Source organism: Struthio camelus, chromosome 3 (genome assembly GCF_040807025.1).
Source record: "Struthio camelus isolate bStrCam1 chromosome 3, bStrCam1.hap1, whole genome shotgun sequence".
Lineage (NCBI taxonomy): Eukaryota > Metazoa > Chordata > Aves > Struthioniformes > Struthionidae > Struthio > Struthio camelus.
The window spans coordinates 104,528,375-104,555,766 of record NC_090944.1 but is presented as its reverse complement, the minus strand read 5'-3'; the positions used below and the strand labels follow the sequence as shown (position 1 = coordinate 104,555,766).

Sequence of the window (27,392 nt, the reverse complement as noted above, 5' to 3'; positions counted from 1 at the left end):
TGCGGTGCCCTGGCCATGTAGGGCACTGCCCTTAACAAAGAGCACTGCAGGTTATTGCCAGTGCACATGAAGGTGGTCCATGCTAGTTCGGACAGCGAGTATTTGATTGTGATATGGGGCGAATTCTGCTATTGGGGTGAGTTCTACTGTTGCTCTCTGCAGAAGTTTGGTCAGCTTTATCTCATTTAATTTAGCTCTCTGTGTCCAAGATCCTATGGTATCGGAAGACAGGGGCAGGAATTTCCAGAAGATGAACCATTTCACCCTAGAATAGGCATGGGATGTCAGTGGCATGACCCTATCTTCTGGAAGTGCCTGCTCTATCCACTATAAAAGCAGCTATTTTATTTAGCCTACAAGACAAGATGTCTGAAGCAAAGTGAGATGAATCCTGCCTCTGGTGAGCAGCTGCCATGGGCTTAACTCACTTGAGGTCTTCTGAAAAGCTCAGTCCAAAGCACTGGTCATTTTAATGCCCCTGTCTTTTATTCCCACAGATTTTCAAGCTGACACGCAGCAAAGTAGATGATGACAAGGCCAGGCTGCTGATCCAGAACTTGCTGGATCACCCCTGTTTGATGGAGCTGAACTTGTCCCACAATCTCATCGGGGACAAGGGGGCGCGTGCTGTTGGCAAATTGATCAATCGCAGCAAATTAGAAATCCTTGATCTGTGTAACAACCAGATCCGTCACATGGGGGCTCAGACTCTTGCTCAAGCCCTGGCTAATAACTCCACCCTGACCTCCCTGAATCTACGCCTCAACTGCGTGGAGGACGAAGGCGGGCAGGCAATTGGCCATGCCCTGCTGACCAACACCACTCTGAAGGCTATCCATCTGGGAAGTAACAAGCTGTCAGAGCCAACTGCTATGCTTTTCTCCCAAGTCCTTGCCCAGAACAGCACACTGACTAGTATCAATTTCTCATGCAACCACATAGGGCTGGTAAGAGAAACCCTCTCACTCTGCTGCTTATGTGTCTGAATGGTTGTGTTGCAAAGCAGACACCGAGCCTGCTCCATCTCAAAGTCACAGAGCCAAATGCATCCCTCACTTTGCCATCTTGCTGTGATAACAACAGTTGCAAGTAATGAAGAGACTATAGCAGATGGCAGGAAAGAGAAGACGACTTTTTCTGTGTGCACACAAACATTTATCTCACCTATTACATCTAGCTCTTTTCACAGAGCTCTCAGGTGGAACCTGGCTTCCAGGCTTTGAGCTTCTGGGCAGACAAATTTCCCCATGGGAAACTGAAATCTGGGGACATAGTTGGGAAAATCTCAACGACCTTACACACAGGGGAGTAGAAAATAGTGATAGTGGCATGATATTAGGGTCTTATTCATATCCTCCGTATTTTGGATCTGCTGTGCCATCTGTCACTCCGTAGCACATAGGTAGTTTCACCCTTCCCAGAAATTCTCCTGGCCATCGAACACTCAGAGCAGATTATTAGAAAACTGTATTAGTTACTGAGCTGCTGTAACACACCCTACAGCTTGTGGTAGTTCAAAAGCATCACATCTGGATGATAGTAGTCAAAACTGTCACATCCGAATGCTTCTATGCGGCTCCTAAACCACGGGCTCACATTTTCCAGATGGAAGAGCATCCACAGACCCTACTACATCCCTAAGAGCTGCAGTATGCAACATTTCCGCAAACCAGACCATTTTCTTCAGCTAATTAAAAAGAGCTTTAGAAATCTGAAACTAGACAGCCAAATACAATTATGTTGGCTTTTAAACTTTCTGTGCTGCCTCAATTTTCTCACTGTCACAATAAAGAGATAGCAAGACCAGCTGACCCTGCTGGCAGGAATATTGGCTCAATGTATTTGACCAAGGTTTTAAAAGGATTTGATGGCAGAAAACCTTTTGTGAGTTCTAATTTTTATGACCCTGGATACAGAAAAACGTTTGAGTGTAATGATACAAGGAGCAAAGGCTGGAAAGGATAGAAGGATTTTTGCTTAGAAAATAACAATCTCTTTGCTTAGCACCTTCCATCTGATGAGCTCTCCTGGTACCCATTTGTGCAGCTCCACAGCACCCCAACAAGTGGGCTGGTATTATCATCTTTGTTTTATACACAGGGGAAGTGAGGGCCTCACTGGAGATTTTCAGTGAATCAACGATACAGCTACAAATTACATCTAAAAATGTCCACAGGCCACTGCTATGATCACTGTGATCCCAAACATGGCAATACAGTTCAGGGGCTAAGATTCCTGGGCACTAAACTGCTAGAGATGTGTCAAATCCTGGCCACTGTACTCTCTTAAAAAGAGACTCATCTCCTTTCTCATGATCTGTCCTTTTTAGCAAAGGTCTAGCAGGTAGGGTGCTGGGGAGAGGGGACTGTCTGAATGGAGGAGATTGGGTCAGCACATGTATTTGGTACCTGAAAGAGAACAGCTGTGGGAAAAAAAAGTCAGATGATCATATCCCTAAAGATGATTTTTCAGGTAAGGGAAGGAAAATAAATGCACCGACTGTCCTTAAAGCTGACATTTATGTAGCATTTTCCATCAAGGCTTGAACTTCCTGTGCAGACTGGACTTCAGTTGCTTGAGAGCATCCCCCCACAAAAGCTGATCCTCCCAGGGAGAGGCATCCGAGGAAGAGATCATGAGCACAGGGGTTCTTGGCACTGCAGAGATGAGGAAGAGCACACCAATCATGCTGCCATTTGCCCCAACCAGCAGTGAGCTGAGGACTGGGGCACAGGTTCGAGCAGCGATTCCTTTCAGGTTATTATCTCCGTCTGTGCTATGAACCAGCCTGAGCTTGAGGACTGCTGACATGACACCCAGAGGGAGTCGTAAGCATGTGTCATATCACTGTGAGCTGCATAAGGTTACACTCTTCTGTACTTCTCTTGTAAGCAATGTTTCGGGCTTGGGTGGAGACCTTTGTCACTTTTAGTAGAGTCTGATGGGCTCCTTTCTCTGCAGCTCTATCACCAACAGCAGGGCAGTGCAGAGGAAGCTGCTCTGGGGATGAGGGAAAGGGAACAATAAATGCCATTCTTTGACCTCCTCCTCTGATCCCTCCTCTTACCAATTGCAGGATGGTGGGAAGCAGCTGCTTGAAGGGCTCATGGATAACAAAATTTTGACCGAGTTTGACCTCCGCCTGGCAGAGGTGGGCCAGGAGAGTGAATATCTCATCAACCAAATTCTACGCGCCAACCAGGAAAGAGCCCGGCTGAGATCTCTGCAGTATTCACCAGTCAAACCCCTCTGAAGAAAAATCTCCAGAAATCAATGAGCTTTTCAGGTACTGGTAGTCCACTGTGTAAGATTTGACATGAAATACCTCCCCTCTCTGAGCGCTGTGGCAAACATAGCTCCCTGCCGGAGATGAGCAGGAGGGAAGCATAGGAGGCACTTGGTGACTGTAATACAGGTTGTCTGTCAGAAAACATCGTGCAGCCACAGGTGGTGGTGGATTTAACTGGCCGTGGTTTGCTTGCAGGAAGGTATTCAGCCTCTGAAATGTCACCAACGCAGCGGCTGGTGACAAGAGCAAAGACACTCACCTGCTCACTCTCCTGTGTTTCTAGACCACCTGCTTTGCCCAAGGCCTTGATGTAGGACGGGATTTTTCATCCTCAATTTTCTGCCAATCAGCATCCACTTGATAACAGAGCAAATGCTAAGTTAATATCGGTCTCTGTGTGTGATCAGTAGTGTTTTAGTGTCTTTTGGGAAGGCAATCCTTACTTTGGAGGTTTGTCTTTATTTGTATTTTTGAGAAACACTCAACTTGTGGCCGCTACTACAGCCTTTCTTTGCATCTTTGCATCCATCATCCTAGCCTGTGGCTCAATATGAGAAAAGCACTAGATCTAATGGGACTGTAGGGGCTTCACAGAAGCAATTTGCCTCTTGAGTTCTCTCTCCCACTGTGCTCGATGTTAAATCTCATCTCCTGTAGTTTGTCACATGGTCCTGTAGCAAGCTCAGGGCAGGATTATGAAAGGGAATGCGTTTGGTCAACTGATTGTTGTTCCACCTATAAAACACCTACGGTGAATAGCACCCCTAAATGGTCTAGTTCAGATTTAATCCTCAGGGCAGCCAGCTATTTCAGGCTTTTTGCTGGAGGTAGAAGTGAGAGGCATAGAGGGTAGTGGAATGTCGTTGGCAGTTGCTCAGAAGCTTTTTCTCGTTATTGATCCGGCTGAGGTTTCAGCCCTGTTTTTATAGCAAAATCTGTCTAGTTTCAAATATGGGTGGTCAAATGTAAAGAAAGCCATTCAGGAAATGATAGATAGCTCTCTCCAACATCCTTTCTTGCTTTCTGCTGTTACACCTTTGAATGCTGCTAGCCCTGCTTTGCAAACAGGTGAATTCTTTAAAACCAGTTGCTCACCTTAACCGGGAAGGTTCCTCCGTGCAAGCCTGTCAAAAAAACACTCTGTGCCTTGCAGAACTTTGAATGAGAGGGATCCCTCCTGGGATCCTGCAGGACTGCTGGACCACAGATCTCTCAGGATTGAGCAGCAGAGACTGGATGCCTTGCTGAAAATGGAGCTGCTTCCTTGGGTTTGCAGGGAGACGGATCCCTCCCATCACAAGAAGAACAAGGGGTGAGCGTAAGAGGCAGCCCAGGCTGTCACTTACCCTCTCCTTCTGCCCCATGGGCTATGGTCACCCGAGGAGGGCAGGAAAGCCCACCTACCTAATTGCCTTAGTCCCTTGATCACCCCAATCAGGAGAGGTCAGCAGGTAATTAAGCAAACTGACTGACCCTTCTAGGCTTCCATTCACTCCCTGCCCTTTGAGCAATGCAGGGGCTTCAAGTGTCTCCCAGCTCTGGCTTGCATCAGCGTTCACAGATCCACTGCTGAGAGCCATGTCAGTGAATCATCTGAAACTTTTATTACACCGATTTGGTTTACAATCTTTGTACTCTGATATTTCCAACAAAAAAGGCAACATTGTGATATACTGTTTGTACATATATAGAGAGACAGACAGAGCTAGATCATATTGACATAGTTGAAAAGTAAAAACTGTTCCCAGTGCTCACAAAAGAATTTGTTAGCCATATACCCGCTTGTGCCTTGCTCTGCCTGATGGATACAGACATCTATGGCTCTGCTGCCTGCAGGCCCCTGGCCGACTAGGCCTTTACCTGCTTGATGTCAAGGCCTTATAGATCAGAAAGGATAGATTGCGAGGCTATCACTAGCAGCAGTAGCCACACCATGGGTGGCGACATGGATCACCCCAAAGCCCTTGCAGATCAGTATAGCTCCCTTCCAAACTATTCATGGATGCTCCAGGGGCTAAGTCTGCAAGAAAATATAACCAGTGGCAGCAGCTATGAAGCCTTCCCACTCTGGCATCTCCAACTATTTGTTCCCCATCCTCGAGACCGAGGTATTCAGATTTATTTCTTTTTATTTGCATTTACAAAATACTTCCACTGAATGACACACCTGAATGAGATGAAAGCTTGTGTTTAGAAATGGCAGAAAAGACCCAGATCAGATTCCGGCTGAAGAAGGAACAGCTCCAGCAATAAGGGTGGGATTTGGGTTTAAGGAGATGGCCTTGTCCTGGGAAAGCCTGCATGTAGCTCTGAGTGCAAGGCTGTGTCTGGACAGCCAGCTGTGCAGTAATAGCTAGCACTGAGAGGGCAATGATGTGATCCCTCAAACATGTAGAGCCACTGAAGAACAGGGCTGGAAAGAAAAGGGCTGTGAATATGCGTCACTGGAAAAACTATTAAATTGCTTTCCAGGATACTCACAGCTCCCCCGGCTGCAAATAGCCGACATTGTTAACAACACGTCAAAGCCTTCTAATCACCATCCAAACGCATTCCTGGGCCATCACATGCAAGAACTCCTGGCCAGGTAGCCATGTGGAGAACCCTTTGCCTTCCCATCCACGAATCTCTCAGCCAGTCAAACAGCAAAACCAAAATCAACCTGCATGGCCAGACACTTGCCCACACGCAAGAGACCAGCAGAGCTCATTATCAGCCAGCTTGCATGGATGGGTTCAAGCTGTTTCAAACACTGCACTAGTTGGTTAAAATTAAACCTGTTCCCAGACAACTGGCAGGAACAACAAATTCACTGAATGAACAGTCCCATTACTGGTAGGAATCCTGACACGTTGAGGCCTGGTTACAAAGGTGTGGGACTACCCTGCACTGTTGTCACTACTGGGTGATGTGTCTGGAAAGGCATGTGCTGCAGTGTGGTGCTGATGCAGGGTGAGTACAGATCACCTAGCTCTCCTGCGAAATCCATACCCAGGAATTGCTGGGGGGCTTTGAGGAGGGAGGTCAACTATGGGCCTCCATGTCTAGGAGGGAATGAAGTTCTGCTCCTTTTCTGGGAGCTTTCCTTCCCTCCTGTCACTGTCCACCACTGAGGAATGTGGGTGCCCCGTGAACAGCATTCAGCCCCGTGAAACAGCAGGGGCAGGGGGACCCCAGCCAACCTGGGAGCATCCCCTTGCTCACGGGGTGTGCATGGGTCTGTACCAGTGTGATGGGGAAGACAGGGGTGGCTGGGAAGTAAAAGAGGCTCCCAGACTTCTGAATTCAGGGGAATGACACAAGGGCTTTTGCTTGGAATATGCCAGGAGGTGCCTCTGCTCCAGCCTGACAGGGTGCGAGGCTGGCTCCCTAATACAGCAGATGGCGAGCTGTGCTTCCGCTGCTCTGAGTGCAGCGCACACAGCGGAAGAACCCAGCGGCTGGCTTCCCAGGCCTCTCAGCTTCTGCTCACAGCGACAGGGGCACCGATTTGCAAGGTGTCGTGCTGGCACATGTCGTAAACATGACAGCAGGTTGATTTCGAGCACCAACTGGGAATGGAGGAGCAGACTGCCTTGGGGACAGGCGGAGACTGTGTATGGAAATCATTACTTGCATTCACTCTCCTTTTGCTCCATCAGGGCTGCTTTGTCCACACTGAACTTCTGACCCTGCCTGCCAGGGTACCTGCTGGTCTTCAACATAACCAGCCAAGGTGCTGGTGACTGGCCATTAGCAGCAGGAAAGAAAGACAGTGGAGCTACGTGCTGCCCCCCAGACAGCATAATAGAGCCAACTGTGTTTCCTGACAGGGTGAAGGCCTGGGCTCAGGCAAGTTTGGAGCATTTCCAGGTCATCTCTTAGCAAGGTGAACTTTGAAACTGAATTGGGAAGTAAATTGCTTGCTTGTAAATCAGTATGGCAAGCACTACTAGCCTGATGCACACAAGGTGCAGGCCACAGCCCTGCACTCGAGATGACTGGCACAGCTCTCCCGACTGCTGGCACCGTTTTACCCCATTAGCACCGAAAATGCTGGTGCTCTACACGCAACACCCTCCCTCCAAACATCTCCACCAGCTAGCCCTGTCCTGGGCCAATGCATTGCTCTGCTGACAGGTGTCCACGTCAGCCTGCACTTTTTGCCAACCTGACCCTCCCCTGGATTCTTCCTTTGGTCACAGTGAAGAGAGATGAAGCCTGAGCTCCTGTGGCTGGGAAGACGGGAAGCAGCACAGAGCCAACCCCTGCATCAGCTTCCCTAGGCAGAGGGGACAGCTAAGAAATGAAGCAGTTCCTCCCTACAGGCTGTGCCTGAAATAGCCAACACTGTCAGATCCCTGTCCCCAGCCTCGATGGATTAGCCTCTCCAAGGCACAAGACAATTTATTCATTAGTGACATTTACACCTTGTGGCTGCATTATCCATTGTGGTCTGGTGACACGTGCTCAAGCTGTCAGCGCTGAGCTGGGAGGCAACATCGTTGGTCTGATGATGCAGTGAGGCTTGGCCTAGGCACCTGAGCTTGCAAATACCTCCTGCCTGTCTCCTTAGCCAGAGCGTATTCACTGCCTGTTTTGTTCCAGGTCTTTTCCATCAAACGCGCCGCTCCCTCTGTTTCATTCTTCCCATCTGTCTCTTCTCTACCTCGAAACGCTGGTGCTCTAGCACACAGGCTCCTGCCCTGTCTTGTCTCACGTCTCCCACAAAAACCATCACATCTACAAAGCCTTCAATAGCTGTTCACACACAGACCCTCCCCTCCTAGATCTTGCTGAGCGTTCACACTGTCCTGCCCTCCTAATTTAGCTCCTTCATGAGCTGAGTTTTGTTCAGCCCACAGGAAAGCTTCCTTCCGTCTCAGCAGAGCAGCACAGAGCCCACATTCAGAGAATCTCCTGCAGATATGCTGCTTTCACCATGACACTGTTCCCCGGTCCCACACAGCTACAAGAGCCTGCCTGCTCCTCTTCATCAGGGAGAGCACCAATGAATTGGAGATAAGGAACAGCAAAATGTCAAGGGCTTCTGTTTTCTGGCTCCAGTCTGTTGAACTTCTCTCTGGAAAGCTCTCAAGTGTCTGCCTACAAGGGCTGAAGGAAGTGCTGGCAAGCTCCCCAGGAAAGCATAAAATGATGCAAAAGTAACATGCCAGAGGGCAGGATGCACTGCAGCGCTCTACAGGCTACGCTACTCCCCCTCAAGGCAAGCACAAGGCACGCAAATGCAGCAAGCAGCGTTTGAAGGCAGTGTACAGTCAAACTAGCAGGTTACCCTGAGATCTGGCCACAAACACGGCCAGAGGTCATTACACATCCATAGGTATTTCATAGCTGACCCACAGCACCTAGCAGAGAGGGGGCTGAAGTGGTATGAACGCACAGCCTAGGAGGTTGTCATGACCTCAGCAGTTCAGGGAGAGGGATGCTCTGGATAGCTCAAAGGAATGACAATTTTCAAGTCAAATTTGGGGAGGGTGAGAATAGCTGGAGAGCGTTGGCCAGGGAGCAGATCCAACAACTCTCCCATTTCAGCCAGCCAGCCAGCAGGGGATTAGCTTGTTCTCAAACACTCCTTGCTACATGCTTTTATCCCTGCTCTCTGCCGTTTATGGCAGCAAATGTGATGCTTCACACCACCTTCTCACAAAAAACAGGTCAGGAGCTTCCTTTCACAAGCAACGAGGAATGCTCTGTCACCTCGCAAACCACTCACTACAAGAACAGATGGGCTTCACCAAACCAAAGTCACAAACGCAACAACTCTCTGCATGGCTGCAATCCTCCAGCTGTGCACGTGAGCACACAGAAACACCTGCCAACACACACGCACTTGTTTGGATGGCAAGGGCAGACCTCAGAGCCTGCAGCTGAAGATTTTAAACTCCAGTCTCTGCTCCTGATCAGCCTACCTCATTGCAAAACCAAAGGCCTACCATCCAAATCTTCCTTTAGCCTTTATTTTGCACCAACACTGCACACTTCTAAAGGAGCTGGCTGAAATGCAGCATTTAAATGCACATCTTCATCATCAGAGATGAAACTTTTTGAGCAAGGAACAGCAAACCGAAACATTCCTCAATGCTGTTTAGGTCTTTTAGGCCCAAACTGGTTTGAAAAAGCAACTGTCATTTTCAAAGTGAAATCCTGTCATTTTAGGTTTTATTTGTCATCACTTTTTCCCCAACTGGCTCAACAGCGTTGTGCGTATAGCTTCATCAGATACCATTATCTTCTTTTTCCCTCACGTCACCCCTTGGGGACAGGCATTCCTGGAAAGGCAGGTTCAACACAAACAAACAAAACTCAACAGTTCTCACTGTGCTGAGCAGGAGGGAACGTCTGCTTTCAACTGATCCTCTGCATCTGCTTCTGGAGACTCATATAGACTTAGGCTTGGGTTTTTCAAATCTTTTCACCATTACTGGTTCATGGGCTGCCATCCAAAGTCAGAATTCATGGCAGGTCAGCTGACAGCGCTGCTAATGGACATTGGGACCATGGGACCGATACAAAATGTGAAGTCATCTCAACAGATTCTAGCCAGACTATTTCTTTCACTAATGTGAGTAGCTAGGATTGCAGAAGCAGTTTGCACTGATGGAGAGTGAAAGAACCTCGTGTGTCCGTGTGTGAAGTTACTTTGCTCTACTAAGTCTGCTAAATTATAATCACAGTATGTGATCCACCCATTCCCAAAGTTCGAAGGACTGGGAATGGTTCAGGATGGGCATCAATTTCTCACAAGCTTCATTTCCCTAAATATCGGAAAGCTACAAAAAACAAACAAATGAACAAAAAGCCGCAACAAAAACAGTCTTCATCCGAAGGAGGGGAGGAGTAAAACTCAATTAACTTTCCAGCAGCAGTTGTGCTTATTCCCAGTGCTGGATGGACACACTGCACATTGATGTGGGCTCCTGAAATCTCAGCAGTCTCTGGAAGTGTTGCATAGGTGGATGATGTACCTGCCAGTAGAGCCTGGCTAGGGGTTGCAGGCAGAGGAGCTTGCTGAACTCCAGGAAGAAACTGTCCCTCTCCCACGTAAGACAGACAAGACAAGGAGGGAAGGAAGAAGGGGAGTCCATGAGGCCATGGGTCTTGAAGGTTTAGTTTTGTTCTTGGAACCTCTTTTCCTTTATGTGTGGAAAGGCTATGCTCTTGTGGGAGAAGGCTCCTCTCCCAGGCCAGTAGAGGTCCATTTGCTTGTTAGCTTGCTTTTGAGGGAGCTGATGAGATCACATCCATGGGCATAACATTCCCCTTCATGGAGTAGCTGTGATGGAGGCAGTAGAGCAGAACAACTCAACCCACTGCTTGAAGATCCAGCAGATAGTCAACGTTCGTTCATGTTGGCCAAGTCCCAACATGAACCCCATGCATCAAAGCAACACTGCAACAGATCAATTTGTCTGGATGCAAGGGCAGATCACTCTGAGGAGCTGCTGGGCCATGCTCACACTGGTGTAGTTCCACTGGCTTCAATAAAATTACACTAGGAATGAACATAGCCCATTAATTTCTACTTGAAATGTGACTAAACCCATTTCCCTTTTACCAGAATGCCCTTGGGGGAAACAGTGTTGGGTGGGCTCAGCCCTAGCTCCCCACTAGGCCCCCAGGTCCTAGGAAACAGCCCTAGGTCCCCAAGTATATCTGACTCAATGGAGATTCTAGGCTTGCATGCATTCCAGGAGGTGGTATTACCAGACAGAGCTAAGACTTAAACCATGACCCATTTATGAGATAATATGGATCAAGATCATAGGCATACAGACCCATATTCATAGTTATGCAGACCTTATTCTCACCACCAAATACAAATGAAACATAATTAGAAGCACATATCATAAATTGACACTTATAACTGTTTAGTAGCACAACTTCTGGGTGGTATAGCAGTATTTCTGACACATACCCTACAGCTCCTGCAGCAGAGCAGGAGCACATGACAGCAAGTTTTTACCTTGCTGTAAGACAGGATCTTGGTGATACTTAGACAGTAGTTACTGAAGCCATGATTTGAAAGGCTAGAGGGAGAACTTAGAAGGTACTGTTCTTCACACAGACTAATCAGCAAGCAATCTTTTACTGACATCAGATGCTACATAACCTTCTTAAACTTCCACTTACTAAACCTTTTCCTGCAGTCCCCTCCCCATGGGCATCCATCAGAAGTATTAAATAGCTTTTCAGTCTCTTGAGAACAGTAGGAAAAGACAGCAGAGGAAAAGCAGGGATGGGTTGGTTCTCTCATTTGTGCATTTTATAGGATGAGGAAAGGTGGGGGGATGTGTCTTTGAAGTCAGAAAAACAGCAGCTTCCCCATCACTCATCCTGAGCATTTGCCTTGTGTGTCATTCTGGAAGGCTTGGGGTTGGCCATAAGCTTGAGATTCCCTCTCCTTGTCCTACCAAATGTCCCTACAGTTGTTCAACCTGAAAGCCTTCTCTGAAATCCCCCTCCTTGGGTGTGGTTTGCAAGACATTTAGCGGGCTTAAAAAGGAACACCATGCTGGTTGTTTGACTGGCTGGTTCTGCACTACCAAAGTAGTTGGCACTATCGGGGAAACTTTCAGTGTGTGCTGAAAGATGGATAAACTGGTGGTGACGTGTATTTGAGGGAGCATCAACTAATTCAGAGCCCCTCACAGATTCATTCTCTCTCACTCTAGCTCAGGAAGCTGGAGAGCTTTTAACTTTCTGGCAAGTATATTGGCAGCAGAAGGAAACAACAAGTGGCCAAAGCTTGTCTAGACTTACTGCAGTGTGGAGTAACTCTCTTCTAGGGATGTATTAGTGACCTGAAGCACCAGAAAGAGCAGCTGGCAGCATTCCCACTTCACCTGTTCTGGTACGTGAGGAAAGTCCACTGACAAGTGTAATGCTAAGGCTGACTCTCAGACCATGGAGTCTTGCAATAGGTGAGTGATGAATGGAAAAAAACAAAGCCCTTTGAACGTGGAGATCTTTTAGTTATTGCCCCCTCATACTGACAAACACCCAGCTTTCACCCTCCCAAAGCATGCTACAGGCTGTTCTGTTTTCCTTGCATAAAGGGCAGCAGCTCAACATACTTTAGACAATTTGAAGACTTCCTTCGCACCAAAAAAGAGGACACACCCATCTTTGCCATGACAGACCAAGTCACTGCTTACGCCTTTGACCCTCTCCTCTCACTCAGGCCAGGATAAGAGCAGGAGGGATTTACTCTCTACTCAGAAAAAACTTCTGCACCATCAAGTAAGCCAGGATTTGTCCAGTAAGATCTGTGGAAAGAGAGGACTCTGGGACTGGCAAAGGGAAGGTAACACCTGCTTTTGTTGGGAAGGCCATGGGGAAAAGGAGCAGAGCCAATTATGCTCACTAGTCAATGGAGGAGAAGTAACGCGATTAACATACAGCAGGGAGAATTCAGGTTACAGACAAGGGATCAGGCTATCATGAGAGGAGCAGACTGAGCCACCAAAGGAGCTGCCAAAGGAATCGCCATCACTGATACAGAAAAGGCAGAGAGCAGACAGGCGTCTGCAGAAAGAGCAGACGCCCGACTGCGCTGCCCAGCCTGGGGCTGTGTGGGGGGAGGAGGCAGTGTGCTAGGGAAGATGAGACCACTTCACCACAATGAGGCTGTGCCCCAGAATGGGACAGGACATCTTTAGGAAGCTGTGCTGATAACCTGAGCCACAAGGAGAATTAGTGTCCAGTGTGCTAGGATCCCTTGCCAACAATTACTAGGAAGCCTACACCTGCACACCCATTCTGCCAGCTGCTTCCCATGCTGGGAGTGGGAAGGGAGAGCCCAGCTGTCAGTCACGAATTTCTTTGTCTGGCTGGACGAGCTGCCCTACTGTTGCAAGCAGGGATAAGGAGAGAAAGCAAAACCCCAGCTTCAGTCCGTCCTTTTCAGCTCAACCACTTCTCTGTCAGGCCATCAGGCAGCCTCTGTCCCTCCTGTCCAGCTCTGCTCCCCTCCTGAGCCTAAGACAGAGCAGGAAAGTCTCCACCCTAGAGAGCGCAAAGTAGGCTAGAAAGCCTTTTGCTACTCCCAATATACAGTGCTTTGCAAGGCACCTTCCGGATTCCTCTCAAACTCAAGAAGGGGGAGGGACATCAAGGGGGGAGGATACAGCCCTGCTCATACCCTTCCTATAGCATCTGGAGCAAAACAGACGCCTCCAGGCAGTTGTCCTCTTTCCTAGAGAGCCTGGGGCAGTTTGTTTCTAACGTGTGCATGCTGGCTGCACTGTCCCTCTCATCTGCCTAGAAAAATCAGAGGACGGTAGGCCTGGAGCCAAAAAGGGGCTGCAGTGGGTGCCAGACAGCCCCGAGCACTGTCCCGTTAGCCCGCATCAAAGCCACCGCTCTGCGATGTGCCAGTGCTGTCTTGCCTGCTCTCAGCCCTTCTCCTGTCAGCCCTGAGGGGCAGCTTTTTGAGAATGTGGTAAGAATCTCCCTTTGGCTTTATGGCAGAGCTAACCTCAGAAGAACATGCAGGCTATCTGGGACCATAGAGACTGGCTGCTCTGACAGCTGAATAAGGGGAGGCCCACCCCTCACAATGCGTACACTGCCAAATAGAGCTGGGGTCACGGTTTCTTGTCACCTAGGCTGGTTGGTATTTGAGGAGCTGGGGGTCCACCAGGTGCAGTGGGATAGGAGGGCCAAGAATATGAGGAATGTATCTCCAAGAAATGCTGGAGCGCAGCAGGGAGCACTGGCAAGAGAGATCCCGCTTCTCTTTAGCGTGTTGTGTGGCTGGCAATGCCACAGCCTGTGGCACTAGCACTATGTCTGGGGCCTGGCTGCAACTGGCACTATGTGCATGGGGAAGGTTTTGAGCAACAGGAAGACTCTGCATGGGTCCCGCTGGCCTGGGCGCAGCTATGTCTCACAGACACTTCCTTCCACCTGGAGAGACCACCTCCAGAATAAGATTTTGTGGGTGAAAGTGGGGCCAGAGGACCTGAACTGAGGCAACCTCATGAAGAGGCCCAGAAAAAGCCAACGGCCAACGTGTCTGCGAGCAGTATTTTGCTGCAGGTGATAAAGGATGGGGCCACATAAACCCTATTAATCTGTCCCTCTTCTGAGGACTTTCTTTGCCGTAGGGTGCTAAAAGACCTGCCAAACCTTTGACAAAGCCATCTGTCCAATGCACTCTGGAGGCTAGGGATAGAAAGATGAGGCACTGTAGCCTAATTTAAGCAATGTGTGAGAGATTTCAAAGAGCATATGATGGGAAGGACAAGCTACCACATTCCCTGCTAACAACCCACTGTAACTCCATTGACTGAACGTCTCCTCATTCACCATGACATATAAGCATGCACTAAGAGAGTCACGAGGAGGCTCAGCATTGGCCTTGGCTTACGTTAGGCCCTTGGAGAGATGAGAATAAGGGCACAGCAAGCCAAATGTAATCACTAAGCAGGAAAATTCTAGTGCAGCCAACCGAGCTGTATCCACTTTTACCCAGTCTGAATTTGTGCCAATAGCAAGGAGAACAAAAAGGAGAGAATGATGTTCCCACACAGGGCCTCTTATGCTTCCCTGTTCTCAAAAGAGCCCTCTTATTTAAACCAACACATAAGTCTGGTAGTGAGAGTAAGGACAGAATCATAACAAAGCAGACTGAGATTTGAAGGGACTTTCAGTTCAAATCACCACTGTTTGCACTTGAGATCCAGGAAGACAAACTGACTTGAACAGTCAAGAAACATCGACCAGGACATGCCAGGGCACGAACAGCAGAAGAACAAACCTTTGTGGGGGTAAAGCCAAACAGAGCCTTACAATTCCTGCAGGTGCTGACCTCTTAAGACTTGTCAGCAAGGCAGGGCTTTGTTTATACTGCAAAATAGACATGCGATGCTTGTTAGAGAAGGGCCCTGTAATGGGTCCAATTCTAAAATCAACGCACTAAGGGGACTTTCAAAAGAGGGCTGATGTGCTGGAATATGACATTTGCATCCTCCTCAAGACCTGGTAAGTAAAGCATTAAAGCAGCAGGACCAGAGAAACAGACCCTTTATTAATAAAGCTGGCAGGACGAAGACTGGCTAGACTAAATACAGTGCCTCTCTGTTTAGTGTTATAGCTTGCCCTTCTGAGACGTATGTGGAGACAGACGCTAAGCCCGAATGACTGGGTGCTAATGCACTTGCTCTTTTGACCCAAGAAATATTGCTCTCAGAAGTGTTTTGGTCCTGTGGATGAAGGAAGCGTGGTGAGACTGAGGAACAGTGCTGTCTAGAAAAATCACTGCCTGAGTTGGCATCCACACCTCCAAAGAGCTGACTGAAAAGGAGACAGCTTTTCTGAGAACAGGAACACCAGAGATCTGGGGATGCGTTGATGGAAAAGGAAAAGCTGAGTGAGAGCCTGCAGACACAGATGGAAATTCAGTGGCGTGCAGGCTCCTCACCCAGTGTAACCGAGATTCTTTCTAGCAGGTTGAATGGGGTAGCGCACAGCTCAGAGCAGGCCAACTTGTCCTGACAAGAGTAAGGCAGACAAACCCAGGGGCTAATGAGCTGTTAGGAGGCAAATTTGCCTCGCTCCGTGTGACCTGACACCTGCCTGGAAAAATCTCTGTAGTGCGAACTGTTTGGTTTTAAGCAGGTTCCTCTCTAATGTATCCCCAGCCTCATTCTGCAGAGCATCCTTCATGGCAGACACCGCACTGTCTCCTGGCTGCAGGTTTTGTGCCCATGGCAGGGCCCTGCTAAGCAGGGATCACTTTGATCCTCATTTCATCAGCCTGGGCATCATGCCTACTTTCCTCCCCATCCCTCAGAGCTCCCTGCCAAAACCAGGCCACCAAAACTCTGCAGATCAAAGTCTGCAACCAGGAACCAACCTGATTTCAGGCAAAATTTAAGTTACAGACATGCACCAACCTGCTGGTCTATTATCAATAGGTGAACTACAGCTGGACCTACCAGAGCCTTCTTTGACGCTTGTCTGAACCAATTAGGACTCATTTTCAGGTTAGGAAGGGACCTCAGCCAATTCACACGCCATCTTTTAACATGATGCCTGTTCAGTGCCATCCTTTCCTCCTTTCCCCAGCTCACCAGGGGCCTCCTGTTTTCTCTTTCCAGCTGAGCCCTCCTCCAGCAAGCAGATCAGTGATGCTGCAGATCTCCACCGTCTGGGTTTGCCACATTCATCCCTTCCCTAGTGCTGCCTGCCTGCTGTAATCCCAAACAGAAAGTCCTTTACCTAGGGGATGCTGATTCTCAGAGCTGGCGTGCTGAAGCTTCCCAAGGAGCTGAGCCTGGGATCCTCTGGAGGCAGTGTCATTCCCAGCAGTGAGAACAGTGTAACAGTCGGAGCATGGTCTAAAAAAAAAAAAATGGGGAGGGTAGGGAATGGTAGGGGGGAGGGAAAGAGCTGGCTTCATGGCTTTCAGCCTTTTCTCTAACCTGCTGGTCAGCTCCACGTGCCTGGATGCCCCAGACTTTTAGGCATGAGCAGTTAAACACTGCTCCCAAAGGGAATGTGCTACTGGGCCCATTCCCCTCCACCCTGCAAGGGGTCTCACTCCAGCTTGGTAACAGGGGTGGTCGCAGGTGCACCAGCGTGCTTTCTGGTGGTTGCCGTTTCGTTGAACCACAAGCCAGCGTGGAGATAGAGCTGGGAGTCAAAGCATCCCCTTCCCTGCATCAGGTCTGTCTTTTCATTCCCTGCCTTGGATTTGATGCCATGAATTGTGGTTTCGGGAGGGTTTTCTTTTTTGCTTGTGGTGGTCAATCTGGAGTTCTGTGCCATGCCACAGGGAGCACCGTCACTCATCCCTCCATGAGGTCAGAGCCACTGCGTGGGAAGCTTTTGCTGACTGCCAGAGCAAGAGACTGGGTCTACTCCACCCTGCCTCGTCCTCCTAGGCCATTTCCCTTCCCCACACTCTTCTCCCCAAATCCACGCTGGCCTAGGCCAGGCAATCGCCAATGAGAGCTCACTGCCCTCTGCTCTCACAGTGAGGTCTCCACACAAGATCCATTGCGGTGGAGGTGACGGTGGTCATGGTTCAGGCAGCCTTCGTTGCGGTGCACAATGAGGATGGGGAAGTAGAGGGCGTCCTGGTAAGGAGGGGGGTCTTCCTCCTCCACAGTAACCTGACTAGAGAGGCGGGTCTGCTCCGTCGGGCAGCTCTGCTCGTTCAGGCTCCCGCTCCGGCTCTGCCAGAGGCAGCTGCGTCGCGAGCCATACAGGCGACCCAGCGAGAAGCGGCTGCTGCTGAAGGGGATCCTGGGGCTGCCATTGCAGATGCTCAGGGCGCTGCGGGAGAAGATGGAAGAGCTGCTTATAGTCCTGTGACACCGCTCGCAGTTCTGCCGATAGCCCCCGTACCGGCAAGCGGAGTAGCTAGTGCAGCCAGAGAGCCCCACCAAGTCCATCAGGACCGCTTCCGAGTAGCTGGGTACCAGCTGCTGGTTGGACCGGATGTGCCACTCCAGCTCGGTGCTGTCCACCGTGTTGACGCGGGGCATTCTCCGGCAGAAGGAGCGCTCCTCAGCCGGTGTCACCGCCACAAAGTCAAACCCAAAGAGTTTCTCCACGTGGTAGTGGACATAGGAGGTGCGATACTCATTTAGCACCCGTAGGGGCCAGGATAGGGTCAGCAGGGCGGCCACCCAAAAGACGTAGTGGGATACATACCAAGGCAGGTTGTCTGGGTCAGAAAAGGCCACCATATATTCTTTGAAGTCCACGTTTTTGAGGTGCATCCCCTCCCTGGCCTCCATGTAGTCATCCAGGCCCTCATTCTCTGTGAAGAAGCGGGCCCGCTGGGTCAGGTAGGAGTTCTCCGACTCCACATTGGCAAAGCTGAAACACTTGGTGAAGCGGAGCCGCGTGGCCGGGTAGCTCTCTAAGTCAATGAGGTCCTTGGAGATGTCCTTAACTCCACAATTGGAATAGTCAAATTCGGCCTCTGCCACATGGGTGTTGACCCGCTCATGATACACTTGGGTGGTGGTGTAGGCATCCCCATTGCGATAGCGGGTAACCTGTCGGGTCCTCCGGACATAGTGGTAGCTGATGGCTTTCCACCAGATGCACGGGGTTGCCTGCTGCATCCGCTGGACACGCTCGTGCACACTCTCCACATCTACCTTGTACTGCAGTTCGTTGCGGGTGTAGCAGTGCCAACACTCCACCAGGTACACCACATACAGCATCACCAGGAAGGCCAAGGGGATGTAGACATAGCCATTGGAGCATGGGCTGTCGTGGTACATCATGGACTTGCCCTTGTAAGCACTGTCAAAGGTCAGACGCGTCACCTTGGTGACGTGGCACCAGGTCATGGCTCCCATGCAGCCATACATGAGGAGCGACAGCAGCAGGCATTTCCAGTGAGACTCTCGGCACAAGGACTTGCTGAGGGATTGCTTCACCGGCCGCTGCTGCTCCAGAGAACCAGGGAGAAGGGGAGAGAAAGCAAGAGGAGAAGTCAGTAGCCCACAGTGGAAAGGGAAAGGCAAGCAGGTGACAGGATGCCATGGGTAGCACTTGTAGCTCCCCAAATGGAGAAAAAGAGAGCACAATCCGGTGGACTCCTAACCTCAGCCAGCAGGCTGGAGGCCAAGGTCTCTCCCAGGATGACAATCCCACAGAGCAGGTAGCTGTCCCCTCCCCGCTGTGCCAAAGGCACCACATTTCCTTTGCTGTGCTCAAACTCTCCATTACTGCTACCAATAGCAACATGCAAGTTTCTCCTACCAGGACAGCACAAGGGTCTGGGGTACATATAAAAACGTAGAGATCTCCTGCAGCTGGAAGGGCCTCTGTTTCACAATGGTCACACTCACAACAACATTCAGCAGCCCAGAGGACGATGAAGTGCTTCTAAAGTGCTTTATAAAACACAGAAACAGAAAAACACTTTTCCGTAACCAAAATGCAGCTACCTCTGGCGTGAGAGAAAGCAAATATTGAATCACATCCTAAAAGGTGTTCAGACTGGAAGCAGAGCGCACCCTTTTGATCTGCAACAAACAAGGAGGGGCAGGAGGCAAGGCATGGCTGGTGGCAAACGTAATTGCTTGCACTGGGATTCATGTGTGAAAGCCTGGACTTCTGGGAAAACTGCTCTGAGGTCTTTAATGATGCGGAAGGAATATCTGCAATAGGACTGCCCAAAGATACTGTACCAGTGTGTTCACTATAAAAACCACACAGGGTTTGATAAAGACCTGTCTAAGGAAATCCCTCTCATATTCTGCAACAGCCTGGAGTCTCAAATATTTATCCAGCACATGCCTGTGCGGTCAGTGAGACCTGACGTTATCAAGCCCAAAGGGAGAAGCATAAAAAGAGGTTGTCTGCTTTCTTACACAAAGGACAACACAAACTTTATCCAACATGTGTGTCATCCAACCCAGAGATCCCCAAAGGTATGCCCCGAGAGAAGAAGCAAGAACCCCAGCCTTGTGCAGGTGCCACAAAATTCACTAAGCTTTGCTTATTTGCTCTTTTCAGCTTTGCTTTCCTTCTCCAACAGCACGCAGCATGGGTTCAGGCACCTCTTTCTCTCCGAGGTGTCTTACTTACGTCCTGAACTTAGTTATCCTCTGAAAGTCAATGCCTCAAGACATCAGAGGCCATGCTGCCTTTGCCCGAGTCCACCTCTCCATTTGCAGGGGCTTAACACGGCTATAATGATGCTGCTCATGGCAACGAAGTCTCAGCCTGGCCCCATCCCTCCTCTGTACCTGAGCATACTTGGCTGAAGAGCCAGGTGGCTCAGAGCAGATCCAGGGCGGGGGGACAACGACACACTGCTGTGAGTAATGAGAGCTTCCTGGAGCTGATGGATTAAAACTGCTGGGTCCTGTGAGCTCTTAAATCTACCTTTCTTAGTAGCCCCTGATTCTGGCCTGGGACAGGACCCCAGGCCAGACAAACCCCGGCTCTCAACAGATGCTGCAATTCTTTATGCCTCTTTCCCTAGGATCAAGAAGTCATGAGCTCCACATAGTTTCCTGTGCGGAAACTAACTAACAGCGGTCAACTGGATGAGTCCCTGGCAAAGACAGCTCTATCTAATCTCCAGGAAGGGAAAATAGCCCCTCACACTCCTAGATGTCAGGGATTACTCCATCATGCCTAGCCAGAAAGTCTCCTTTTTCCCCTCTTGTCACCTTCTTCTACTGTCCCGGGGTGCTCCAGGCCTTCTTTCTCTGTTCCAGATGAAGGGCTGGGGTGCCCTGTTAACCCAGCACAATTAAAGCAGACCAGGAAATCCGCAGCAGTGGCTGCATTTCAGGAGTAACGGAACAACGCTTCCCCGTACCAAATGTCTTCTAAGTTATCCTACTCCCTTGCTACTGTCTCCTCTTTGTAGTGCCTAGGAGCCCTAGGCAGGGACCAGGCTCCCTGACGCGTCAGGTGCTGTGCAAACTTTGCCTGCTGAGAAGGCAAAGATATGCCAAGAGGTAGATCCACACAGACTGCGGAGGCCAAGAAATGCTAGAGCTCAGGTTGGCACGCCAAGACTGAGTAGCAGCACAGCTCCTGCAGATGCTGCTGTTATTTCTTTAGGTCCCTGGGAGAGCTAATCTAGAAGCAGTTGTTTGAATTTAGGCTTCTCACGTAAAGCCTGCTTGCCTGTTCTACTTGGACTCTACAAGTTGCACAGCACAGGCAAAGCTCCACTGCTTTCCAGACCACTAGACCTCTGAAGTCTTTCATCCAAGGATCCCAGGGTGCTTAATGGATTCATGATGCTTGAGAGGGTGGTCACTTTTGCTCGTTGCAGGAAAAGGAGAATTAAAGGAGGAACCGCAGGTCACAAAGCCATTGGCAGGTCTAGGAACAGATCTAGGCCTCCTTTCCTCCAAGTACTCTCCCCTGCTCCCCTTGAAGAGCCTCTGTACCCTGGCTTGCTCCCCTAGAGTCCTACATGCTAATCCTTCCTCCCTGCACCTTGCCAAAGCATGGTCCTCCCCATGCCAGTAGGATTTCTGCTACTGTGATTAGCAGGGCTGGATCTGGCCCAAATCTCCAACAGAGATTTTTCTCTCCGAGGCAGTGAGCTTCCTTTTTCTCCCATCCCCAGCAGCCAGCCTTTGATGAGCGGAGCACACAGCCATGTGCAGACAGCACATCCAAAGGGACTGCTGCCGAGCGGTCTGGCAGCAAGGGGAAAGATGGCACATATCTCTGGGGGTCCCAAGCATCAAGAGTGCTGAGCCGTCCCTCTTCTGCGGTAACCAGCTGACAGCAAGAGCCGGCAACAGAGACGCACAGCCCAGAAAAGGCATCTGGGGTGGTGCTGGTCTCCAGGCAACAGGGAGAGGTGTGAGATGGCTCTGCCCGTGAGCTTCACTGACGACAAGCACACCCCAAGGTCTCCCCTATGCAACCCACAGCTGCAGCAGCATCATACCTGCAGGTCATGGGGGAAAGGAGGGAACCACAGGGAAGAGAAAAGGGAGCAGGGAGAGGAAGGAGGAGATCATCTAGTGGAAAGAGCTGCCTGAATTGCCCCAAGCCCTCCCAGCTCAGGCCCGGACTGCAGTTACAAGAGCCTCCCCAGATCCCTCTGTGCTTCGCTCAGCTGCTCAGCCCTGATGCACCAAGGCTCTCCTGCGTTGTACTGCTGCGCCACTACAGAGGCTGCTGAAGGCTTCCTCTCCCATAGCTGCCTTCTGTGTTGCCAGTCTTTCCCAGCAGCAGCAGGCATCCCTGGCGTGAGACACCAAAGGAACGACTCAGCTGGAGGAGGAAGCAGGGGGTCTGAGCAGGGGCCTCAGGGAGATACGAGGGATACGTTAACCCTGGCGTGTATGTTGGGTGAACAGGGCTTGAATAGAAACAGTGCTTTGTTGAGGGGGGTTCTGCAAATGGAACGTAAGGAATAAGGCAAAGCATTCAGGCTACTCATTTGATAAGTTGAGGAAGGGGCACCAGGCCAGCGGGGAGACAGGCCTTCAGCCAGGTCAGTCTTGGAAGAGCCAATTCTGTGTCCCAGTCACTCCCTGACCCCTCGCATCCTGCACTGGCTGTGTTGTTCTGCTCAGGGGACAGCTGATGCTTGCTGTAGCCCTGCAGAGATCCCAGCAATCTCCGAGATCCCATTGCAGTTTCCTACCCAGGGCACGGCAGCAGGGAGAATGATGCAGCCGAGGCTTGATTCCAGGAACTGTGTTAGCAGGGCTGTAGTCCATGCATTAGTCTCCTCCTAAGACTACGCAGCATTTAGGTACTGCAGCACTTTTACAGGGTCACACTAACCCGTGCTGTAAACTGTTTACAGTCCAGTTTTGTTGTAGGCTTTTGAGGTAAAACATATACACATCGGTTGCACCAGTGGGGTCTCTGAAACCAGCCCAAAGCTGATAAGGTGCAATAACCGGGGATACAACCACAGCAGAGACAGGGGAGGAGCTAGCTGCAGAGTCTAATCTCAGTGGGAACTGCAGCATCCCTGCTCCTCTCCCTGGCTGTAAAGGAGCACAGGAGCAAACACAACCAGCTCTACACCTTCCCCCGAGAAGCAGCTCAATAACATTGCCTCCCCAAGCTCTTAACCAGCCCTGGAGAAGTCCAGAATGGCAAACAAGCAAGCATGCAGATGAGAAAGCTGGCGAGAGGGAATCCTTTCTGTCCCAGAACAGCGTCACTAGGAGGTGTGGGATCCATGCTATAAATGCCATCGTGATCTGCCCGCTGCAGTCTGACTGAAGGAGGCGAAAGGTTTGCCCTACTTCACTGTAAACAGGGTTTCCCTCTAGCTGAGATCACCAGGAGCCTCCCCCATTACTCTTGCTTGAACACTGGAAGGTGGTAAGCAAATCTTCTTTTGCAGGTGTACCTAAACATCTCTGCAGTGTTGGAGGGCAGAATTGGGTCAGCCATGGCTTGGTGAATGCCTTTGTGTGACCTCTGTCAACTCCCTTATCCTCTCTGTGCTTCAGTCCCCTCCATCATGTAAAACACAGTAGATAACCATCACCAGGTGCCTGGGAGCTGGCTTTCACTGTGCGTGTGTGTAAAGCACACTTGGAAAAGGCAAGGGATACGTTATTAGAACAGCCTGCCTCTTGGGCCTCGTGCAAGTGACTGACATTGCCCCAGGTGAAGCGAGATGGAGTCCTATTCCTGCGGCCGACTGCTCTGGGGTGAACAGGAAGGGATGGAGGAGGGGATGACTTACGAGCAGCCATGAAGTGAGCAGAGATGCCCACAATGCATGGGGCAGAGGCAGGAGAACTCCTGCTCCTTTAAGCACCCCCTGACATTGAGATCTGGCAAATCCTCTTCTCAAAGAAGCCACAAGGGGACCTACCTGCCCAGAACCCAAGTGGCTAAGCACGTGGACAAGAATACCTTCATCACCCCTACCTCTGTGATCCTGCAACTTTGCACACTGAACTCCAGAAGTCCTTCAAACTCTACAGACCTCTTCTTCGAAATGTCCCTGGCCACACCTACAGTCCCTCCATTTAACAAGTGTTCCTGGTCTCCTCCCTTCCTGTGCCTCTCACCTGCCTCTCCTTGCAGAGACCAGCCTGAAGTCTTTGATTCACCCCTAGAACCCTAAGCCCTCAATTTACAAGATGGCCCAGGGTTCACAGGGTTACATGTCCTAGAGACAGCCCCTACAGGGCTTAAAAAAAAAAAAAAAGAATCCAAATCCCCAGAGCAGCAGCCTCAAGGCCCAGGTTGCTCCTAAGTGCAAGACTGTGGCAGCAGCTTGCAGGAGACTCCAGTGGGACTGCTGAGCATCAGTTAGCATGGCTCTGCCCTACAGATTTGCTTGCATCATACAACAACATTTGCCCCCTTTGACATTAGATCCCCAGGACAAGGCAGATGGGGAGGATCCAGTCAGCTCTAGGAACTGCCACCATCTTTCAAAGCACTGGGCAGATACTGGCAACCCCTGGTCAGGACAGTACCAGCAATTCCCCAAATCATGCCCTACATGCCTACAGCCCAGACTCAGGGACTATCTACCTAGAAGAAACAGCTGGCTTAGCCCCAGGCTGGCAGCACTGCCAACTGCAGAGGAAAGGGAAAGGCTAAGCATCTAGGAGCCAGGGAATCCTGCCAGCAGGCAGCTCCTGCAATAGTATCAAGGTCTCCATTTTACAAGCAGTGTAGAAGAGGACTGATCATTCCATGGGATCCCACCTCAGCAGCAGGGACAAGGGAATTCTTTTAGCTTTTTCCCAGCCTGAAGAGCTTGTTCCATGACTTTTCACACCCTCCCAGGTGGCGATGCATTGCTGAGTGATATTCAGCTCAACAGTGAAGCTGCTAAGCATAGGTGTATGCATGTGGTACCAACAGGAAACAAAGGCTCGAACTGCATAGTAGCCCTTCCATAGCCGGCTCTGGCTTGCTTCTTGCCTTGCTGGGACTAGCTGAGCAGAGCCTGAAGCCTTACAGGGCTCCTAAATATGCCGATCTGGGATATGCCAAAATGAGGCACCCTCAAACAGAACAGACCTCATTTGCCATTTGCCAGTTCCCAGATATGCCAGTTCCAGCTCCAGATATGTCAGTTCTAGCCCAAGAGTCCTTACAGGCGGGCTTCAGATATGCTCCCTGGACACTCAGTAGTATTGACAGGAGTAGTGGGTCCTGACAGGAGTGGGAACATCCCATTGCCAGAGGGAAGTTAGGCCTTACACAGGAACCATGAGGAAGCAGGACATCTCCCCCTGATATTGCTGGGGATAAGAGCATAGATCTAGATCAGTCCATGAATCCAAGCTCCCCCTATTATGCCACTAAGGTCACTTCTCATTGCATCAGATAAGACTCCAGCAAGCATAGGCACTGTAAAGAGAGGGTGAAGCTTCCTCCTCCTCTACTGGCTGCTTCATGCAAGAGTCTGTGATAACTGCTGGCTGCGGGAAGCATGCCCTTAGCCTAAGCAGCACAGGTCATAGACCCTTCTGTCTGCTCCCACAGGGTAAAGCTATACTGACACCCTAGTTGGCAGCCTCAGCAGAACAATCAAAGACCAGACGATCCTCTTGTAATCTCTGTGAGGCAGGGGATGTTGTAGGCACGGGAAACTCAGCCCGGCAATGCCCCTGCTATGCTTGTTTCGTCCAAACAGGCTCTCATTCTGGCACCTCTCAAAAGCCACTGTGCTCTCTTGAATATGGTACTGATTCACAAAAACAACCAGCGAAGGAACACAGGCCTGTCTGAAACAACACACTTGGCAACCCCTCTGGGAACCCGGAATTGTCAGAGCCTGCTCAGGGCACAGAAGGCAAGAGACTGCTCCAGCATGGCATAAGCACGTGCTTAACGCTAGAAAACCACCTCACAGGTTAGCTACAATGGTCAGGATCTGCTTGGAGACCCTGGACTCAGGACAGCAGGGGATGGTTGAATGGTAGAAGGAAAAGAGGAACATCAGCAGGGAGGAATATAAATAACTGTGTAGCTTCCCATTCCTTGAACTTCAATATTCCTCTCTCACAAAAGAGGAACATCAGCAGGGAGGAATATAAATAACTGTGTAGCTTCCCATTCCTTGAACTTCAATATTCCTCTCCCACAATTATTTTTATCTATATATAAGTCTATATATTTAGGATAAGTATGTACGTACATGCATGTTCTTCCTAAGCTACAAGAACAGAAAATACGGGGATTATGCAGCACTTGCTCACCGCAGCTCCTCAAATAGCAGAACACAAGTGATGCACCAGCTTTCGAGCACCCTACCAAGCTGCCCTCTGAGCTGTGTAGTCACAGGTGAGGACAACTCACCAAGCCAGGGTAACACTGCCCTTCCCACATTGCCTAGCTGTCCACTGTGTGCCACTGGCCCCCATGGTGTAAGGTGGGTCTTCCTAGTCCACGCAGCTGCTTTCATTCCTCTTGGGAACCCCAACCTGCAAGTGTGATTCGTGGGGGTAAACAAAGGGGCTCACACGCTTGCCTCCCCTGTGCTGCCTCCTATGCACAATCCATGCCGCTCCTTACCCTGTGGCATCTGCTGCCCAGACTCTAGAAAAACCATCAGCTGGGGTGAATTGCAGCTTACCTGCAGGCAAAGCTGTGCTGCTATCCAGCCTGCCCTAGTCTGCACCCCGTGTCATCCTCAGCCAACCCCCTCAGCAGCAGCAGCCACCAGGGTCAATCCTAGGATTCAGCATGTCCCCAAGCCCTCTGCCCTGCTGCCAGCCAAGCCTTCCCCAGGCACCTGTGCTACCTCCAGGCACTCCATCAAGCCACAGGGGAGGAAGCCGGGGGGGGGAGGGGGACCCTCCCGTAATCATTTTTACCAGGCATGACAACCTCCTCCTGCTGCAGTAAGTCAGTACCTTGTGATTTTCTCTTTTCCTCCTAAACCCCAAATCATCCACTACCTTCACATCTCCTGCTTTCCCTCATCACGCCAGCAGGTCCGCTCTTTCCAGGTGTGGAAAGCACAGGCTCCAAAGCCATGGCGATGAGCGCAAAGAGCAAGCCGAGGGCTGGAGGACGGGGACAGGCAGCGGCGGTGGACCACGGGCAGGCAGCGTGGTGGCCGAAACCGGAAGGAGGACAGACGGACTGGCTTCCTCAGCCCTCCTCGCCGGCCCCAACTGCAGTCAGGCAGGACAGAGGCGGCTCCTAGGGGCACCTGAGCCATCCCGCGTCCTCGCCAGCGCCGGCCCGGGAGCCGGCCGTGCCGCGGCGCCGGGGGACGCGCTGCCCCCCAGGAGGGGCCAGGCCGCCCCCCGCGGCTCCCTTCGCACCCAGCCACGGCGGGCGGCGGCGGCGGCCGGGCCGGGGCGGCGCGGCCCCTCGCCCCGCTCCGCCGCTGCCTCCCGCCGCCCCGCGAGGGGCACAGGGGCTCCCGGCGAGGGCTCCGTACCTGTGCGGGCAAAGCCCGGCCCGGCCGGGCTAGCGGCGGGGCGCTCAGGGAGGTGCCATGCAAAGCCAAAGCCGGCCCCCATGCAGGTGGCTAGGGCAGTTGGGGGGGCAGCCGCTCGCTCCTCACCTCCTCTCGGACCCCCTCCGCCTCCTCCTGCGGCACCGACGTGCTGCTGCCTCCCTCGCTGGCCGCGGCCGCCGAGGCCGGGGGGGACATGGCGGCGGCAGCGGCGGCGGCGCCCCGCTGGCGCTGCCTCCG

The 27,392-nt window shown here is 50.9% G+C and overlaps 3 protein-coding genes across 10 annotated transcripts in view; 1 reads left to right on the top strand and 2 right to left on the bottom strand.

The window, feature by feature from the left end:
• The window catches only part of TCTE1 (t-complex-associated-testis-expressed 1), a 14,667-nt gene extending 9,332 nt beyond the window's left edge, over window positions 1–5,335 (top strand). The window contains exons 3-4 of one of the 2 annotated variants that reach the window (XM_009686702.2): window positions 498–947; window positions 3,077–5,335. In XM_009686702.2, the coding sequence (XP_009684997.1) occupies window positions 498–947; window positions 3,077–3,253 (627 nt within the window). In that variant the 3' untranslated portion in view covers window positions 3,254–5,335. Of the gene's footprint in view, window positions 1–497 lie in introns of both variants that reach the window. The other variant, XM_068939531.1, reaches the window with a different exon arrangement.
• Window positions 1–16,535, bottom strand: part of LOC104151703 (regulator of G-protein signaling 22-like) — a 53,704-nt gene extending 37,169 nt beyond the window's left edge. Inside the window, exon 1 of the mRNA XM_009686703.2 lies at window positions 16,517–16,535. The gene's annotated coding sequence lies outside the window, so the exon portion shown is untranslated. The remainder of the gene's footprint in view (window positions 1–16,516) is intronic.
• On the bottom strand, window positions 4,871–27,392 carry TMEM151B (transmembrane protein 151B). Of its 7 annotated transcripts, none has more exons than XR_011140342.1 (3): window positions 27,261–27,392; window positions 16,234–18,705; window positions 4,871–10,784 (listed from the first exon to the last, which is right to left on the bottom strand). XR_011140342.1 is itself a non-coding variant. In XM_068939527.1 (2 exons), the coding sequence occupies exons 1-2, from the start codon at window positions 27,348–27,350 to the stop codon at window positions 17,269–17,271; spliced, it is 1,527 nt and encodes a 508-aa protein (XP_068795628.1). In that variant the 5' UTR covers window positions 27,351–27,392; the 3' UTR covers window positions 4,871–17,268. The 7 variants fall into 7 exon arrangements, 4 of the variants coding, with proteins under 4 accessions (XP_068795628.1, XP_068795630.1, XP_068795631.1 ...); XR_011140343.1 differs by having other exon boundaries at window positions 4,871–10,565; XR_011140341.1 differs by having other exon boundaries at window positions 4,871–16,635; window positions 16,720–18,705.

Excerpts from the sequence above, each read along its gene's own strand:
- TMEM151B (XM_068939527.1), bottom strand. The coding sequence starts at position 27,350 with ATGTCCCCCCCGGCCTCGGCGGCCGCGGCCAGCGAGGGAGGCAGCAGC. Across the intron at positions 18,706-27,260 it reads CGGAGGGGGTCCGAGAGGAG|CAGCGGCCGGTGAAGCAATC; the intron begins GTGAGGAGCGAG and ends TCTCTGGAGCAG.